At 44.9% G+C, this 15,554-nt stretch overlaps 1 protein-coding gene across 3 annotated transcripts in view; it reads right to left on the reverse strand.

Moving 5' to 3' along the window:
• Window positions 1-550: 550 nt before the first annotated feature.
• Window positions 551-15,554, reverse strand: part of LOC132394017 (interferon-induced protein 44-like) — a 35,767-nt gene continuing 20,763 nt past the window's right edge. For 2 of the 3 annotated variants that reach the window (XM_059969656.1, XM_059969638.1), the window contains 3 exons: window positions 10,150-10,312; window positions 9,969-10,066; window positions 551-1,009 (listed from right to left, as the gene is read on the reverse strand). In XM_059969656.1, the coding sequence (XP_059825639.1) occupies window positions 848-1,009; window positions 9,969-10,066; window positions 10,150-10,312 (423 nt within the window). In that variant the 3' untranslated portion in view covers window positions 551-847. Of the gene's footprint in view, window positions 1,010-4,058; window positions 4,157-9,968; window positions 10,067-10,149; window positions 10,313-15,554 lie in introns of all 3 variants that reach the window. The other variant, XM_059969647.1, reaches the window with a different exon arrangement.

Consider the following 15,554-nt stretch of genomic DNA (forward strand, 5'->3'; position numbering starts at 1 on the left):
GGCTGTGACTGACTGGTTATAATAACAACCGATTGTAAATGTGATTGGCTGTAACTGTGACCAGTTGTCTCTGTGACCATCTGTAACTGTGACTGACTGTAATAGTGACAATCTGTAACACTGACCAGCTGTAACAATGAATAACCGTACCGGTGACCATCTCTATCTGTCACTGGCTACAACTGTCACCAGCTGTAACAATGAGTGGCTGTAGCTGTGACTGGCTGTTACTGTCACCGGCTCTAAAAGTGACCATCTGTAACTGAGATTGGCTGTATCTATGACCGAATGTAATAGTAATCATCTGTAACTGTGACAGGCTGTAATACTGACCAGCTGTAACTGTGATTGACTGTAAGTGTGACCTGTTGTAACAGGGAATGGCTGTAACTGTGACCTACTTTAACAGTGACCAACTGTACCAGTGACCTGCTGTAACAATGAGTGACTAACTGTGACCATCTGTGTGAGTGTCTGGTTGTAACGGTGACTGGCTGTAAATCTGACCATCTGTAACTGTGACCGACTGTAACAAAGGACCATGAGCACATTGTGTGCATTTATTCTGCCAAGTGCTCTGGGCCAGTTTATTTGAGAAACCCTTTCAGCAGATACAGACTGATTCCCCCTTCAGCTTTGCAGGGAAAGAAACGACAGAAGAATGGAACCAATTGTACAACAAGTTACTAAAAGTTTACAGACAAACAGGTGACTGTACAAATATATAAACAGGCATAAAGAATGCTAAAACTACAGGGAAAACAATAAAAACATCAAACCCACAGCAGTGTGTGTGCTCCTGCAACTGGATCGGATTCACAGCACTGGACAAGGTCAGCTGTGATCATTACACTGCTCTGAAAAATCGATCAATGTTTCTGACCATATTATCCAGAACATACAGGGCCAGGATGCATTTTATCATCTCGATCTGTTCACCTCTCCAATAGTTCGAAATCACAAACATGGAACGCCTATCCATCCCAGTACGTTCTGCCAACCACTCAAACTGAGGAAAAGGAAGGGGAGAGAGGGTATTAATGGAATTATAAACTCCACAGGCTTCAGATTCACGGGCAACGGTAGCAGTAACAGAGATGGAGAGAGCTGTTCCATTGGGATGAGCTTCAGCTGAACTGTGTTGTGGCCAGTGTCCTGGGGAATCACGTGAATACTGTGTAGACCAGGCTTCAGAGTGGACAGAAAGGGGAGGGCTCCAAGGGCAGAATGATTAATAACTGAAGAGGAAGTGAGAGAGCGGTGGCACAGAGGAGTGAGGGGGGATTTGACAAACAAACTGTGGCAGGAGGGGGCAGAAAATATCAGTAAAATGAGGCAGCACAAAGTAAAGCCTGAGTAATAGAGTTTAACACGTTGCTAAGGAGATGGTGCAGGAGGAGGAGGGCTTCAGATTATTGGATCATTAGGCTCTCTTCCAGGGAAGGTGGGACCCGTACAGATGGGATGGTTTGCTCCTGAACTGGAGAGGAAGTGAATATCCCAGCAGGAAGGTTCTAATGCTCTGAGGGTGGGGATGTGAGGATGTTGGAGGTGTAAACTAGAGCTGCAGGGGAAGGGAGCCAGACTGTCTGAACAGATAGTGGAGTCAGGAGTCAAAAGTTTGACCATGCTGGGACTAATGTTCTGAGTTTTGTACATTTCAGTGCAGGGAGTGTTGTAGGAGGGGTAGATGAGCTTAAGGCATGGATCAGGGCATGGAATTATGACATTAGTGAGACTGGGTTGCAGGAGGAGCAGGACTGGTAGCCCATTGTTCTGGAATTCTGTTGCTTCAGATGTGATAGAGCGGGAGGAAGTAAAGGGGATGGTGTGGCAATTCTAGTCAGGGAAAATATCACAGCAGGGCTTATTCAGGATAAATGAACAGTTCATCTCCTGAGGCTTTATAGATGGAACTGAGGAATAAGACAGGTATGTATGACCATGTTAATGGGATTACATCATAGATCACATAATAGGCACAGGATTTAGACGATCAAATTAGAGAGATCACAGACTGTTATAAGAAACATAAGGTTGTGATATGAGCAGGGGTGCAGGTCTAGCCTGAGGCACCTGGCACATCTTTAAGAAGCTGAACTGAACAGCGACCCTGGGGCCACCGGTGGCAATGGTGCCAAAAACAAAGAAAACATCCAGCGAGTGTGTTTAACGAGATGTTTTCACTCACAGAACAGCCACTCGCTGGATGTTTTTTTTGTTTTTGGCACCATTCCCTGTAAACTCCAGAGTCTGCTGTGTGTAAAAATCCCAGGGGATCAGCAGTTCCTGAGATTCTGAAACCACCCTGGGTGGTTTTAGTAATTAATTAGCTTGTTTAGTTTGTCTTTTTTCTTAAAGATGTGCCCGGTGCACTCCAGCTAGTCCTGCACCCCTGGACATGAGGTGCTGTTAACTTTCTGCATATTGACTGGGACTCCCATGCTGTTAATGGGCTGGATGGGATAGAATACCTCGAGTGTGTTCAGGAAAGTTTCCTGAATCAGTGCATAGAGATCCCAGGTAGAGAGTGTGCGATACTAGATCTCCTATTAGGGAATGAGACAGGGAAGTGACAGGTTTGTGTAGGTGGACACTTTCTACCTAGTGATTACAATGCCATTTGCTTCAAGATAATTATGGCGAAGAGCAGGTCTGTTCCTTGGGTTGAGATTCTAAATAGGTGAAAGGCCAATTTTGGAAGAACCTGGCAAGTGGAGATTGGCACAGTTCCTTGTTTTTTTTAGAGCTATTAAGACATTGGTTAAGGAGGGGGTGCATAGCAGGTATAGGCAGGTAAAAACAAATTAACACGTACAACACACTGGAGGAACTCAGCTGGTCGGGCAGCATCCGTGGAAACGAACAGTCAACGTTTCGGGCCGAGACCCTTCGTCAGGACTGAAGAGGGAGGGGGCAGGGGCCCTATACAGAAGGTGGGGAGAAGGTGTAAGGTGCCAGGTGAAAAACCAATCAGAGGAAAAATCAAGGGATGGGGGAGGGGAAGCAGGGAGGGGATAGGCAGGAGGTGAAGAAGGAATGTAAGGGGAAAGGGTAGTAGAAGGAGGTGGAACCATGAGGGAGGTGATAGGCAGCTGGAGGAGCAGGCAGAGTGAAACTGGGATGGGGAAGGGAGGGGGGGGAAATTACTGGAAGTTGGAGAATTCAATGTTCATGCCAAGGGGCTGGAGACTACACAGATGGTATATGAGGTGTTGCTCCTCCAACCTGAGTTTGGCCTCACCATGGCAGTAGAGGAGGCCATGTATGGACATATCCAAATGGGAATGTGAAGCAGAGTTGAAGTGGGTGGCAACCGTAACTGTCTGTTGTGGCGGACGGAGCGGAGGTGCTCAATGAAGTGGTCCCCCAAGTTGCATTGGGTCTCACTGATGTAGAGGAGGCCGCACCGGGAGCACCTAACTAAACAAATTAGATATTTGAGGAGTATCAGAAATTGAAGAGAACACTTAAGAGAAATCAGGTCTAAAAGAAGGCATTAGGGCTTTTGAAGATATTTTACAAATGCAAAGACAACAAGGAACAAAATTGCTCCTTTGAAGATCAAAGCTGAAAGATATGGAGGAGATCTTAATGGATTTTTTTGTATCTGTATTTATGTAGACCGTAAGGTGTCGGAGCAGAATTAGGCCACTTGGCCCATCCACCATTTCATCACGGCTTATCCATTTTTCAACTCAGCCCCAAACTCCTGCCTTCTCCCCATGTCCCTTCATGTCTAGAGCAATCAAAAATCTATCAACTGTGCCTTAAATATACATAATGACATGGCCTCCACAGCCACCTGTTCACAGATTCAGCTCTCTCTGGCTAAAGGGATTCCTCCTGATCTCCATTCTAAAAGGGTCGCCCCTCTATTCTGAGGCCGTGTCCTCTGGTCCTAGACTCACCATAGCAAACATACTCTCCACATCCACATCCTGTCACCATTCGATTGGTGTCAATGAGGTCACCCCTCATTGTCTGAATTCTGGTGATTACAGGCCCAGAGCCATCAAACACACTTCATATGACACACCATTCAATCCTGGAATCACCTTTGTGAACGTGCTTTAAATCCTCTCCAGTATCAGGACATCCTTTCTAAGTGACCCACAACTGGTCACGCAGTTGTCTTCCTTTCCACAAACTCAACCTGCAAATGATAAGAACATAAGAAATAGGAGCCGGAGTCGGTCATCTGGCCCGTCGAACCTGCTCCGCCATTCAATAACATCATGGCTGATCTGACCATGGACTCATCTCCACCTACCTGCCTTTTCCCCATAACCCTTAATTCCCGACTGTGCACAAAATCTATCCAACCTTGTCTCAAATATATTTACTGAGGTATCATCCACTGCTTCATTGGGCAGAGAATTGCACAGATCTCTGGGAAAAGCAGTACGTCCGCATCTCCGTTCTAAATCTACCCCCTGAATCTTAAGGCTATGTCCCCTAGTTCTAGTCTCACCTACCAGCAGAAACAACTTTCCTGCCTCTATCTTATCCAACCCTCTATAATGTTATATGTTTTTTATGAGATCTCCTCTCATTCTTCCAAATTCCAAAGGGTACAGTCCCAGGGGACTCAATCTCTCCTCATGTTGAATCCCCTCATCTCTGGAATCAACCTGGTGAACCTCCTCAGCACCAACTCCAAAAACCTATACAGGTTACACAGGACGAGGTGTTTGCTGCCTTGTGACAAATTATAGTGGATAAATTCCTGAGGCCTGACAGGTGTTCCCTGTGACCTTGTGGGATACCTGTGCAGAAATTGCAGATGCCCTAGCCAAGATATTTAAAACATCCTTCACGGGTGAAGTGCTAGAGTATTGGAGGATTGCTAACGCAGTTTGGTTGTTTAAAAAAACCTCAGAAAATAAGCTGGGAAATTACAGTCAGGTGTGCCTGACGTCAGTAGTCGGTAAGTTATTGGAAGCATTCTAAGGGGCCAGATATATAGTAAATATTTGGATAGACAGTGACTGGTTAGTGATAGTCAACATGACTTTGTACATGATATGTTATATCTAACCAATTTTACAAGGTAGTTAACAGGAAAGTGGATGAAGGCTTGGCAGTGGATGTCGTCTCATGGCCTTTAGCAAGACATTTGACAAGGTCCCATGTGTGAGCTTGGCATTCAAGATAAGGTAATAAAAGCTAGAGAGTGGTAGTAGATGTGTGTCTCTCTGACTAGCCGTGAACCATAGGAATCAGGGCTGGGTCTGTTGTTGCTTCCCATTTATATCAAAGATCTGGATAATAATGTGGTTAACTGATCAGCAAATTTGCAGATGACAACAGGATTGTGGTGTAGTGGACAGTGAAGACGACTATCAAACCTTGCAGCAGGATCTGGATCAGCAGGAAAAATGGGCAAAAGATTAGCAGATGGAATTTAATGCTGACAAGTGTGAGGTCTTGCACTTTGGGAGGACAAACCAGGATAGGACTTACATGGTGAGTGGTAAGGCATTGAGTAGTAGAATAGAGGGATCTAGGAATAAAAACACATTGTTCCTTGAAAGTGGCATCAAAGGTAAAAAGGATTGTAAAAGAGAGCTTTTAGCATATTGTCTCATTGTCCTTCATAAATCAATGTACTGAGTACTAGATTTGGGATGCTGTGTTAAAGTTATATAAGATGTTGGTGGAACCTAATTTGGAGTATTGTTTGCAGTTTTGGTCACCGGCCTACTGAATAAGTGTCCAAAAGGTTGGGGATCAAGGGTGCCGGGAACTGGGACAGAAGTAGATGAGGTCCAGGGCAGATCAACTGAATTGTAATGATAGGGGCAGCATGATAGAGGAGCTGAGTGACATGCTCCTACCTCTCTGTCAGTGGGATCACGCTATGCACAGATTGGATGCTGTGTTTCCCACCCCAGTGTCAGCAATAACAAGGAACTGATCAGTAACTTCAGGAGGAGGAACCCAGAGGTCCATGAGCCAGTCCTCAGTGGGGATTCAGAGGTGGAGGAAGTCAGCGGCTTTAAATTCCTTGGTGTGACTATTTCAGAGGACCCGTTCTGGGCCTAAAAATTAAGTGCAATTATGAACAAAGCAGAAGCACCTCTACTTCTTTAGAAGATTACAAAGATTTGGGATGACATCTAATACTTTGACAAACTTCTCTGGATGTGTACTGGAGAGTAAATTGACTGTCTGTCTCACAGCCTGGTATGAAAGGCTTTTAGAAGGCAGAGCGGAGTGATGATGGTGCTAAACGACGACTCCTTTGCTTGCATCTTCGGAAACAGCATTATTTCCATTTTTAATATCTTTAGTTTCCCTTTCAGGGTTCTTTTGAAGACCCTAACCTGGAGTTACACGAGTTCTTTGCGGGAATGGGACCTGCTCTCGGGGTTTCAGGGTTGGCCGTTGTTCGGCATGCCAAGGGCTCGGCCTGAGGATTCGGCTCGGCTTTGGAAGCCTAGGATCTCGGGCCTCTGAAGACGGGCGGATTGAGGGTCAGTGTCATCAGAGGGAGTTGGAATATCTGTGGCTGTGTGCCCAGAGACTCCTGATCTTTGGGCACAGAGTTTGAAAAAGAGCAATGTGGTGGACTTTTAACATCGTAATCCAGAGAGTTGTTTGTTGTCTCCCTGCTCGCTGTGAAATGGAGACATCACTTTCTCCCTTATTAGGGAGAGAGCCTGTGGTATGTCGAATGCCGGGTGAACAATGTAGTCTCTGGGGTAACTGCAATCTGTGTCTTTACTGTTGCTTTGCTCACGCTTGAGTGCTCGGTGACGGTGCTGATGATTTTTTTTGCCGGTGGGGGGAGGGGGGATTGTTGTTGACTGCTGCTTACGCGTGGGAGGGGGGAGCTGAGAGTACTTTGGGGTTCTAACACCTGTCGTTCATTCTTTGGGACACTCCTGTTTTGTGCATGGCTGTGAAGAAAAAGCACTTTAGGATGTATATTGGTGAGGACCGCTGATGAAGGATGCTGCTATCCTACAGCAGTGTTTCTTGTCGATGTGCTCAGTGGTTAGGAGGGCTTTACCTGTGATGTACTCGACTGAATCCATCTTTTGTGGGATATTCCATTAAGAGGAATTTGTGTTTCCATACTAGGCTGTGATGTAGCCAGTCAATACACTCTCCACTGCACATCTATTGAAGTTTCGCAAAGTCTTTGACATCATGATAAATCTCCACAGGAAGTAGAGGCACTGCCATACTTTTTACACAATTGCATTTACCTGGTGGGTCCTCTGAAATGGTGACACCAAGGAATTTAAAGTTGCTAAGCATCTCTACATCTGATCCTCTGATAAGGACTGGCTCACGGACCTCTGGTTTCCCTCTCCTGAGTCTACAGTCAGCTCCTTGGCCTTGCTGACATTGTGTGAGAGGCTGTTGTTGTGACACCAGTTGGCCAAATTTTCAATCTCCCTCCTGTCTGCTGATTCATCACCATTCATCATCATTCATTTGATATGGCCCACAACAGTGGTGTCATTAGCAAACTTGAATATGGTGTGTGAGCTGTGTTAGCCACAGTCATAGGTGTAAAGGAGGGGGCTAGGCATACAGCCTTGTGGTGTACCAGTGCTGATGGCGATCGTGGCGATGTTGTTGCCAATCTGAAATGACAAGTATACAAGTGAGGAAATCCAGGATCCAATGGCACAAGGAGGTTTAGAGGCCAAGGTCTTGGAGATTATTGATTAGTTTTGAGGGGATGATGGTATTGCACGCTGAGCTGTAGCCAATAAAGAGGATCCTGAAGTATGTATTTTTCCTGTTCAGATGTTCCAGGGTTGTGTGAAGAGCCAGTGAGGTGTCATTGGCTGCAGACCTGTTGCTCCAGTCAGCAAATTGGAGTGGATCCAAGTCAGCTCTCAGGCAGGAGCTGATACGTGTTATCACCAGACTCTGACACCACTGTTGTGGGCTGTATCAAGGTTGGTGATGAATTAGCATACAGGAGGGAGATTGAAAATTTGGCTGCGTGGTGTCATAACAACAACCTCTCACACAATGTCAGCAAGGCCAAGGAGCTGACTGTAGACTCAGGAGAGGGAAACCAGAGGTCCATGAGCCAGTCCTTATCGGAGGATCAGACGTAGAGATGGTTAGCAACTTTAAATTCCTTGGTGTTATCATTTCAGAGGACGCAGGTAAAATGGGGACAGGAGAGGTTCCCAAGGATTGGAGGGTTGAGGACGTTGCTTGTTTATTCAAAAATGGAGTAGAGATAGCCCAGGAAATTATAGGCCAGTGAGTCTTACCTCAGTCGTTGGTAAGTTGATGGAAAAATCCTGAGAGGCAGGATTTATGAACATTTGGAGAGTTATAACATGATTAGGAGCAGTCAGCATGGCTTTGTAAAGGGTAGGCCATGCATTACGAGTCTCATTGAATTTTTTGAGGATGTGCCTAAACACATTGATGAAGGAAGAGCAGTAGATGTAGTATATATGGATTTCAGCAAGGCATTTGATAAGGTACCCCATGCAAGGCTTATTGAGAAAGTAAGGAGGCATGGGATCCAAGGGGACATTGCTTTGTGGATCCAGAACTGGCTTGTCCACGGAAGGCAAAGAGTGGTTGTAGATGGGTCATATTCTGCATGGGGATCCGTCACCAGTGGTGTGCCTCAGGGATCAGTTCTGGGACCCTTACTCTTTGTGATTTTTATAAATGACCTGGATGAGGAAGTGGAGGGATGGGTTAGTAAGTTTGCTGATGACACAAAGGTTGGAGGTGTTGTGGATAGTGTGGAGGGCTGTCAGAGGTTACAGCGGGACATTGATAGGTTGCAAAACTGGGCTGAGAAGTGGCATATGGAGTTAAACCCAGATAAGTGTGAAGTGGTTCATTTTGGTAGGTCAAATATGATGGCAGAATATGGTAAGACTTTTGGTAGTGTGGAGGATCAGAGGGATCTTGGGGTCCAAGTCCAAAGGACGCTCAAAGCAGCTATGCAGGTTGACTCTGTGGTTAAGAAGGCGTATGGTGTATAGTCCTTCATCAATCGTGGAGTTGAATTTAGGAGCCAAGAGGTAATGTTGCAGCTACAGAGGACTCTGGTCAGACCCCACTTGGAGTGCTGTGCTCTGATCTGGTCACCTCACTACAGGAAGTATGTTGAAGCCATAGAAAGGGTATAGAGGAGATTTACTGGGATGTTGACTGGATTGGGGAGTATGCCTTGTGAGAATAGGTTAAGTGATCTCGGCCTTTTCTTCTTGGAGCGACGGAGGATGAGAGGTGACTTGATAGAGGTGTACAAGATAATGACAGGCATGTGGATAGTCAGAGGCTTTTCCCAGGGCTGAAATGGCTAGCACGAGAGGGCACAGTTTTAAGGTACTTGGAAGTAGGTACAGAGGAGATGTCAGGGGTAACATCTTCAGAGAGTGGTGAGTGCGTGGAATGGGCTGCCGGCAACGGTGGTGGAGTCAAATATGATAGGGCCTTTTAAGAGGCTTTTAGATAGGTACATGAAGCTTAGTAAAATAGAGGGCTATAGGTAAGCATAGTAATTTCTAACGTAAGGATGTGTTCAGCACAACTTTGTGGGCTGAAGGGCCATATTGTGCTGTAGGTTTTCTATGTTTCTATGTTTCTCTAAACTCTTCATCACTGTGGGTGTCAATGCAACTGGGCAGGTCACCGTGCTCTCTTAGTTATTATTTTATTATGGACTTATTGAGTATGCCTGCAAGAAAATGAATCTTGGGGTTGTACGTGGTGACAAAAATATTCTCTGATAATAAATTGACTTCAAAGGCTGAACATGAATGCGCATCACTGACTGAGTGTCCGATGACCGCCTGAGGTCATTAATTATAATGACATGGAAATGGTGGTTCACTGTTACCTGCCCGAGGTTGATCAAGGATGGACAATAAACAGTGGATTTGTGTGCAACCCCACACAGGGGGACCGGTACACTGTAAAATCATTGTACTGATATCACTGCTCCTGATTCTACTGATTATTACCTTCTGCTGCAGTGGCTTGAATTCATAAATCCATGCATTGTGTATCTCTGGTATCTGTAATAATTCAAACTTGGTCCCAATCACAACCCTGTGAACATCTGGAAAAGAGAGATGATCCAGATATCAATGTGAAGCTGCAATATTGTGACAATAGTTACTCAGACCAAAAGAAAGCACTTACATTTCTGTGCCACGATCGTCTGTAACTCCTGAAACTCTTCCATTCTATCATCACTGATGACGTCCATGATGTTGATGTCAAATATGAATGCGACTCCATGAATTACATTTTCCGGAATAACGGGATAGCTGGAAATATCTGAGTCAGGGTTGAAACTGAGCAACTGTGTAAGACAATGAAGAAATGGTTACAGAGAGGCAGCAAGAACACTGATGTTCACACTCACTCAGTACTGAGTTGAACTCTGACTGGAGGGACCAGGCTCATCAGATAAAGCCCAGTGATCAGCACCATTGATCCACTGAGATCCAATGGGCCCCAACCTCACTCCTGCTCAGGGATTGGTGGGGTCTCTCTGTCCCTGTCAGCTGGGAATGTTGCTCTCTCCAGTTCACTCTTACTCTGCAGTTCTTTTCACTGTGGGTCCACTCTGTCCCAGGAGCTGTTTCAGAATTTGATCTAAGCTTCTCAGTACTCAGACGCTGTTTCTGTCTAATCTGTCAATAATGTTGTTCTAAACGTCAGGGCATGACAGCAAGGCTTAAAGGTGAATCAGAAGCTCCTGTGTGGACGAAAGTTTCAGAATGCAGTATAATACAGACATTTAGTCAGTTTGAAACATGATAGTCATACATAGAGGCAGTGATCATAAAATGATTGAATTCACCCTGAAATTTGTAAGGGAACAGCTAAAGCCAGTCGTACAGTGGAGTAAAGGATATTCTGGAGGTATGAGAGGAGCTGGTTGGAGGGGAGGCACTACCAGGGATGACAGCAGAACTGCAATGCCTGGAGATTTTTGGGAGTATTTCCAAAGGCACTGGATAGATACAGAGCAAAGAAGTATCCTAAAGGCAGGATGACACAACTGTAGCTGTCAAAGGAAATCAAAGATAACATAAAAGCAAAAGTTAGGGCATATTAGTCGGAAGACGGAAGATTGGGACACTTTTGAAAAACACCTCAATGCAACTAAAAAAGCCATATGTCAAGTCACTTTTTGTCATTTTGACCATAACTGCTGGTACAGGACACAGTAAAAACAAGACAACATTTTTCAGGACCATGGTGCTACATGAACAATACAAATAACTACACTGAACTACGTAAAAACAACACAGTAAAAAACTACACTAGACTAGAGACCTACCCAGGACTGCATAAAGTTCACAAAACAGTGCAGGCAATACAATAAATAATAAACAAGACAATAGGCACAGTAGAGGGCAGTAAGTTAGTGTCAGTCCAGACTCTGGGTATTGAGGAGTCTGATGGCTTGAGGGAAGAAACTGTTACATAGTCTGGTCGTGAGAGCCCGAATGCTTCAGTGCCTATTCCCAGATGGCAGGAGGGAGAAGAGTTTGTACGAGGGGTGTGTGGGGTCCTTCATAATGCTGTTTCCTTTGCGGATGCAGCGTGTAGTGTAAATGTCCATGAAAGCAGGAAAGCTGAGAGACCCCGATGATCTTCTCAGCTGACCTCACTATCCACTGCAGGGTCTTGTGATCCGAGATGGTGCAATTTCAGAACCAGGCAGTGATGCAGCTGCTCAGGATACTCTCAGTACAACCCCTGTAGAATGTGATGAGGATGGGGGGTGGGAGATGGAATTTCCTCAGCCTTCGCAGAAAGTAGAGACGCTGCTGGGCTTTCTTTGCTATGGAGCTGGTGTTGAGGGACCAGGTGAGATTCTCCGCCAGGTGAACACCAAGAAATTTCGTGCCCTTAACGATCTCTACCGAGGAGCCGTCGATGTTCAGTGGAGAGTGGTCGCTCCGTGCCCTCCTAAAGTCAACAACCACCTCTTTTGTTTTATTCACATTAAGAGACAGGTTGTTGGCTCTGCACCAGTCCGTTAGCCACTGCACCACCTCTCTGTAAGCTGACTCGTCATTCTTGCTGATGAGACCCACCACGGTCGTGTCATCGGTGAACTTAACGATGTGGTTCGAGCTGTGTGTTGCAGCACAGTCGTGGGTCAGCAGAGTGAACAGCAGTGGACTGAGCACACAGCCCTGGGGAGCCCCCGTGCTCAGTGTGATGGTGTTGGAGATGCTGCTCCCGATCCGGACTGACTGAGGTCTCCCAGTCAGGATGTCTAGGATCCAGTTGCAGAGGGAGGTGTCCAGGCCCAGTAGGCTCAGCTTTCCAATCAGTTTCTGCGGAATGATTGTGTTGAATGCTGAACTGAAGTCTATGAACAGCATTCAAACGTACATGTCTCTTTAGAGACATGATGGGTTAGAGAAAAGACGAAATATGTAGGTAAGCTTCCCAATAATATCAAAGAGGATACCAAATGATTTTTCTGATATATATATAGAGTAAATGAGAGTAGATATTGGACCCCTGGAAAAATGATGCTGAAGTGAGTAATGGGGGACAAGGACGTGGAAGATGAACTGATAAGGTATTTCACATCAGTCTTCACTGTGGAAGACACTAGCAGTATTGCTGGAAGTTCAACAGTGCCAGGGGACAGAAGTGAGTACAGTTGCTTTTACTAGGGAGAAGGTGCTTTGGATGCTGAAAGCTCTGAAGGTAGATAAGTCATCTGGTCCAGATGGACGACACCCCAGGGTTTGGAAAGAGGTGGCTGAAGAGATTGTGGAGGCTTTCGTAATGATCTTCCTATAATCACTAGATTCTAGCATGGAACTGGAGGACTGTAAACTACACCTGTCGCCCCACTCTTCCAGGAAGGGAGGGAGGCAGAACAAAGGGAGCTATACACCAGTTAGCCCAATCTCAGTGGTTGGGAAGAATTCATTATTAAGCGTGAGATCTCAGATCTCAGATCTCAAGAGGCACGTATTAAAATAGGCTGAAGTCAGTACGGTTTCCTTGAGGAAAATCTTTCTGACAAAATTGTTGGAATTCTTCGAAGAAATAACAAGCAGGATAGACAACATTAGTGGGTGCTGTGTACTTGGACTTTCTGAAGTATGTTGGCAAGTTGGCTCACATGACACTGCTTAGTAAGATAAGAGCCTATGCTCTGACAGGAAAGATACTAACATGGATATTGGATTGGCTGAATGTCAGGAGTCAAAGAGTGAGAATAGTTGCCTGCGGGTGACTACTGGTTAAGATCACTTCATTTTATATTGGATGGGAATGATTTGGATGTTGGAAGTCATGGCTTTGTGGTCAAGTCTGCTGGTGATACAACACTAGTTGGAGGGACAGGTAGTGTGGAGGGATTAGAAAGACTGATGAAGGTTTAGACAGATTAAGATAATGGGCAAAGAAGTGGCAGATGGAATGTAGTGTCGGGAAGTGTATGATCATGCACACAGGTAGAAGGAATAAAAGAGCAGACTATTTTCTAATGGGGCGCAAAATTTAAAAATCTGAGGTGATAAAGGACTAGGAGTGTTGGTGCAGGATTCCCTGAAGGATAACTTGCAGATTGAGTCAGTGGTGAGGAGGACAAATGTGATGTTGGCACTCATTTTAAAATACTAAAATCTGGAATCCCTCTATATCCCTGCGACCCATGTGCCTATCCAAACCTCTCTGAAATGTTGACATTGAGCTCACATGCACCACCTGTGCTGGCAGCTTGTTCCTCACACTCATGACCCTCTGAGTGAAGAAGTTTCCCCTGATGTTCCCCTTCACTTTTCACCTTTCACTCTTAACTCATGACCTTTGGTTGCAGTCCCACCCAACCTCAGTGGACAAAGCCTGCTTGTATTTACCCTAGCTATACCCCTCATAATTTGTACAACCCAATGAAATATCCTCTCAATATTCTAGGTCCTACGGAATAAAGTCCTAACCTTGTCAATCTTTCCTTATAACTCAGGTCCTCCAGACTGGACAACATTCTTGTAGATTTTCTCTGATCTCATTTACGGTACATATTTCCTGTAGGTTGCTGACCAAAACTGCACACTATACTCCAAATTAGGCCTCACCAATGAATTATACAACTTCAACATGACATCCCAAATCCTAAACTCAATACATTGATTTATGAAGGCCAATGTGCCAAAAACTTTCTTTACTTTCTTTACAACCCTATGTGATGCCACATTCAACAAATTATGGACCTGTATCCCAAGATCCCTTTGTTTTACTACACTCCTCAGTGCTCTACCACATACCGTGTAAGACCTACACTGTTTGGCCCTACTGAAGTGCAAAAAGCCAATGTCTCATCCAATTTACTACCTCATATTGAACGCTGAGCGACTGAATCTTCTTGACCAACCTCCCATGACAAATCTTGTCAAATGCCTTGTTAAGGACCATGCAGACAACTTCCATTGCCTTTCCTTTATCAACTTTCCTGAGAACTTCCTCGAAAAACTCCATATGATTGGTTAGACATGAACTAACAAACAGGAAGTCCTGCTGACTATCCTTAATATGTCCATATCGATACAAATACTTACATATCCAGTTCTTTAGAATATCTTCCAATAACTTTCCCACAACTGACATCAAACTGACTCACCTACAATTTCCAGGTTTATGTTTGGAGCTTTTGCTAAGCAGCAGAACAGAATTGAATACCCTCTCATCCTCTGGTACCTCTCCTGTCGCTAAGGATGATGTAAATATCTCTGCTATGGTCCTGGCAGTTTCTGCACTGGTCTCCCAAGTGTCCACGGGAACACCTTGTTAGGTGCCGCAAATTTATTCACCCTGATATGCCCAAAGATAGCAATCATTGCCTCCTCTGTAATCTGTACAAGGTCTATGAAGTCGATGCTGCTTTGCCTCAATTCTTTAGACTCTGTGTCTGTCTCCTGAGTGAATACAGATGCAAAAACTGTTCAAGATTCCTCCGTTTGTTTTGGCTCCACACATGGATCACCATTCTGATCTTCCAGAGAACCAGTTTAGCCCCTTGCAATCCTTTTGTTCTTAATATATCTGTAGAAACCCTTCCGATTCTCCCTCACCATGTCTGCAAGAGCAAATTCATGCCTTCTTTTAGCTCTCCTCATTTATTTACTGAATGTTCTCTTGCATTTCTTACTCCACAAGCACCCCATTTCTTCATCCCTGCCTATATTTACCATCCACCTCCTTTTTTCTCTTAGCTAAGTTCTCGATATCTCTTGAAAACCAAGGTTCCCCACGTGAATTATCTCTGCCCTTTTTCTCACAGGCATATAAAATATTAGTTCTCTCAAAATATCACTTCTAAAGGCCTGCCACTTAATAAGTACACCTTTCCCAGAAAACAAGCTATTCCAATTGACATTTTCCTGATAATTTCTGTTCAAAATTTTCCTTTCCCCAATTTAAAATCTCAACCTGCAGACCAGACCTAGCTTTTTGCATATTTACCTTAATTCTAATGGTATTGTGTAGAGGTGCATGGGGTGTGAGGGTGGGTAGCACCTCTGGTGGTGGACTTGTCAAGCTCTGCCCAGGGCCTGCTTGTC

This window comes from Hypanus sabinus, chromosome 1, assembly GCF_030144855.1.
Source record: "Hypanus sabinus isolate sHypSab1 chromosome 1, sHypSab1.hap1, whole genome shotgun sequence".
NCBI lineage: Eukaryota > Metazoa > Chordata > Chondrichthyes > Myliobatiformes > Dasyatidae > Hypanus > Hypanus sabinus.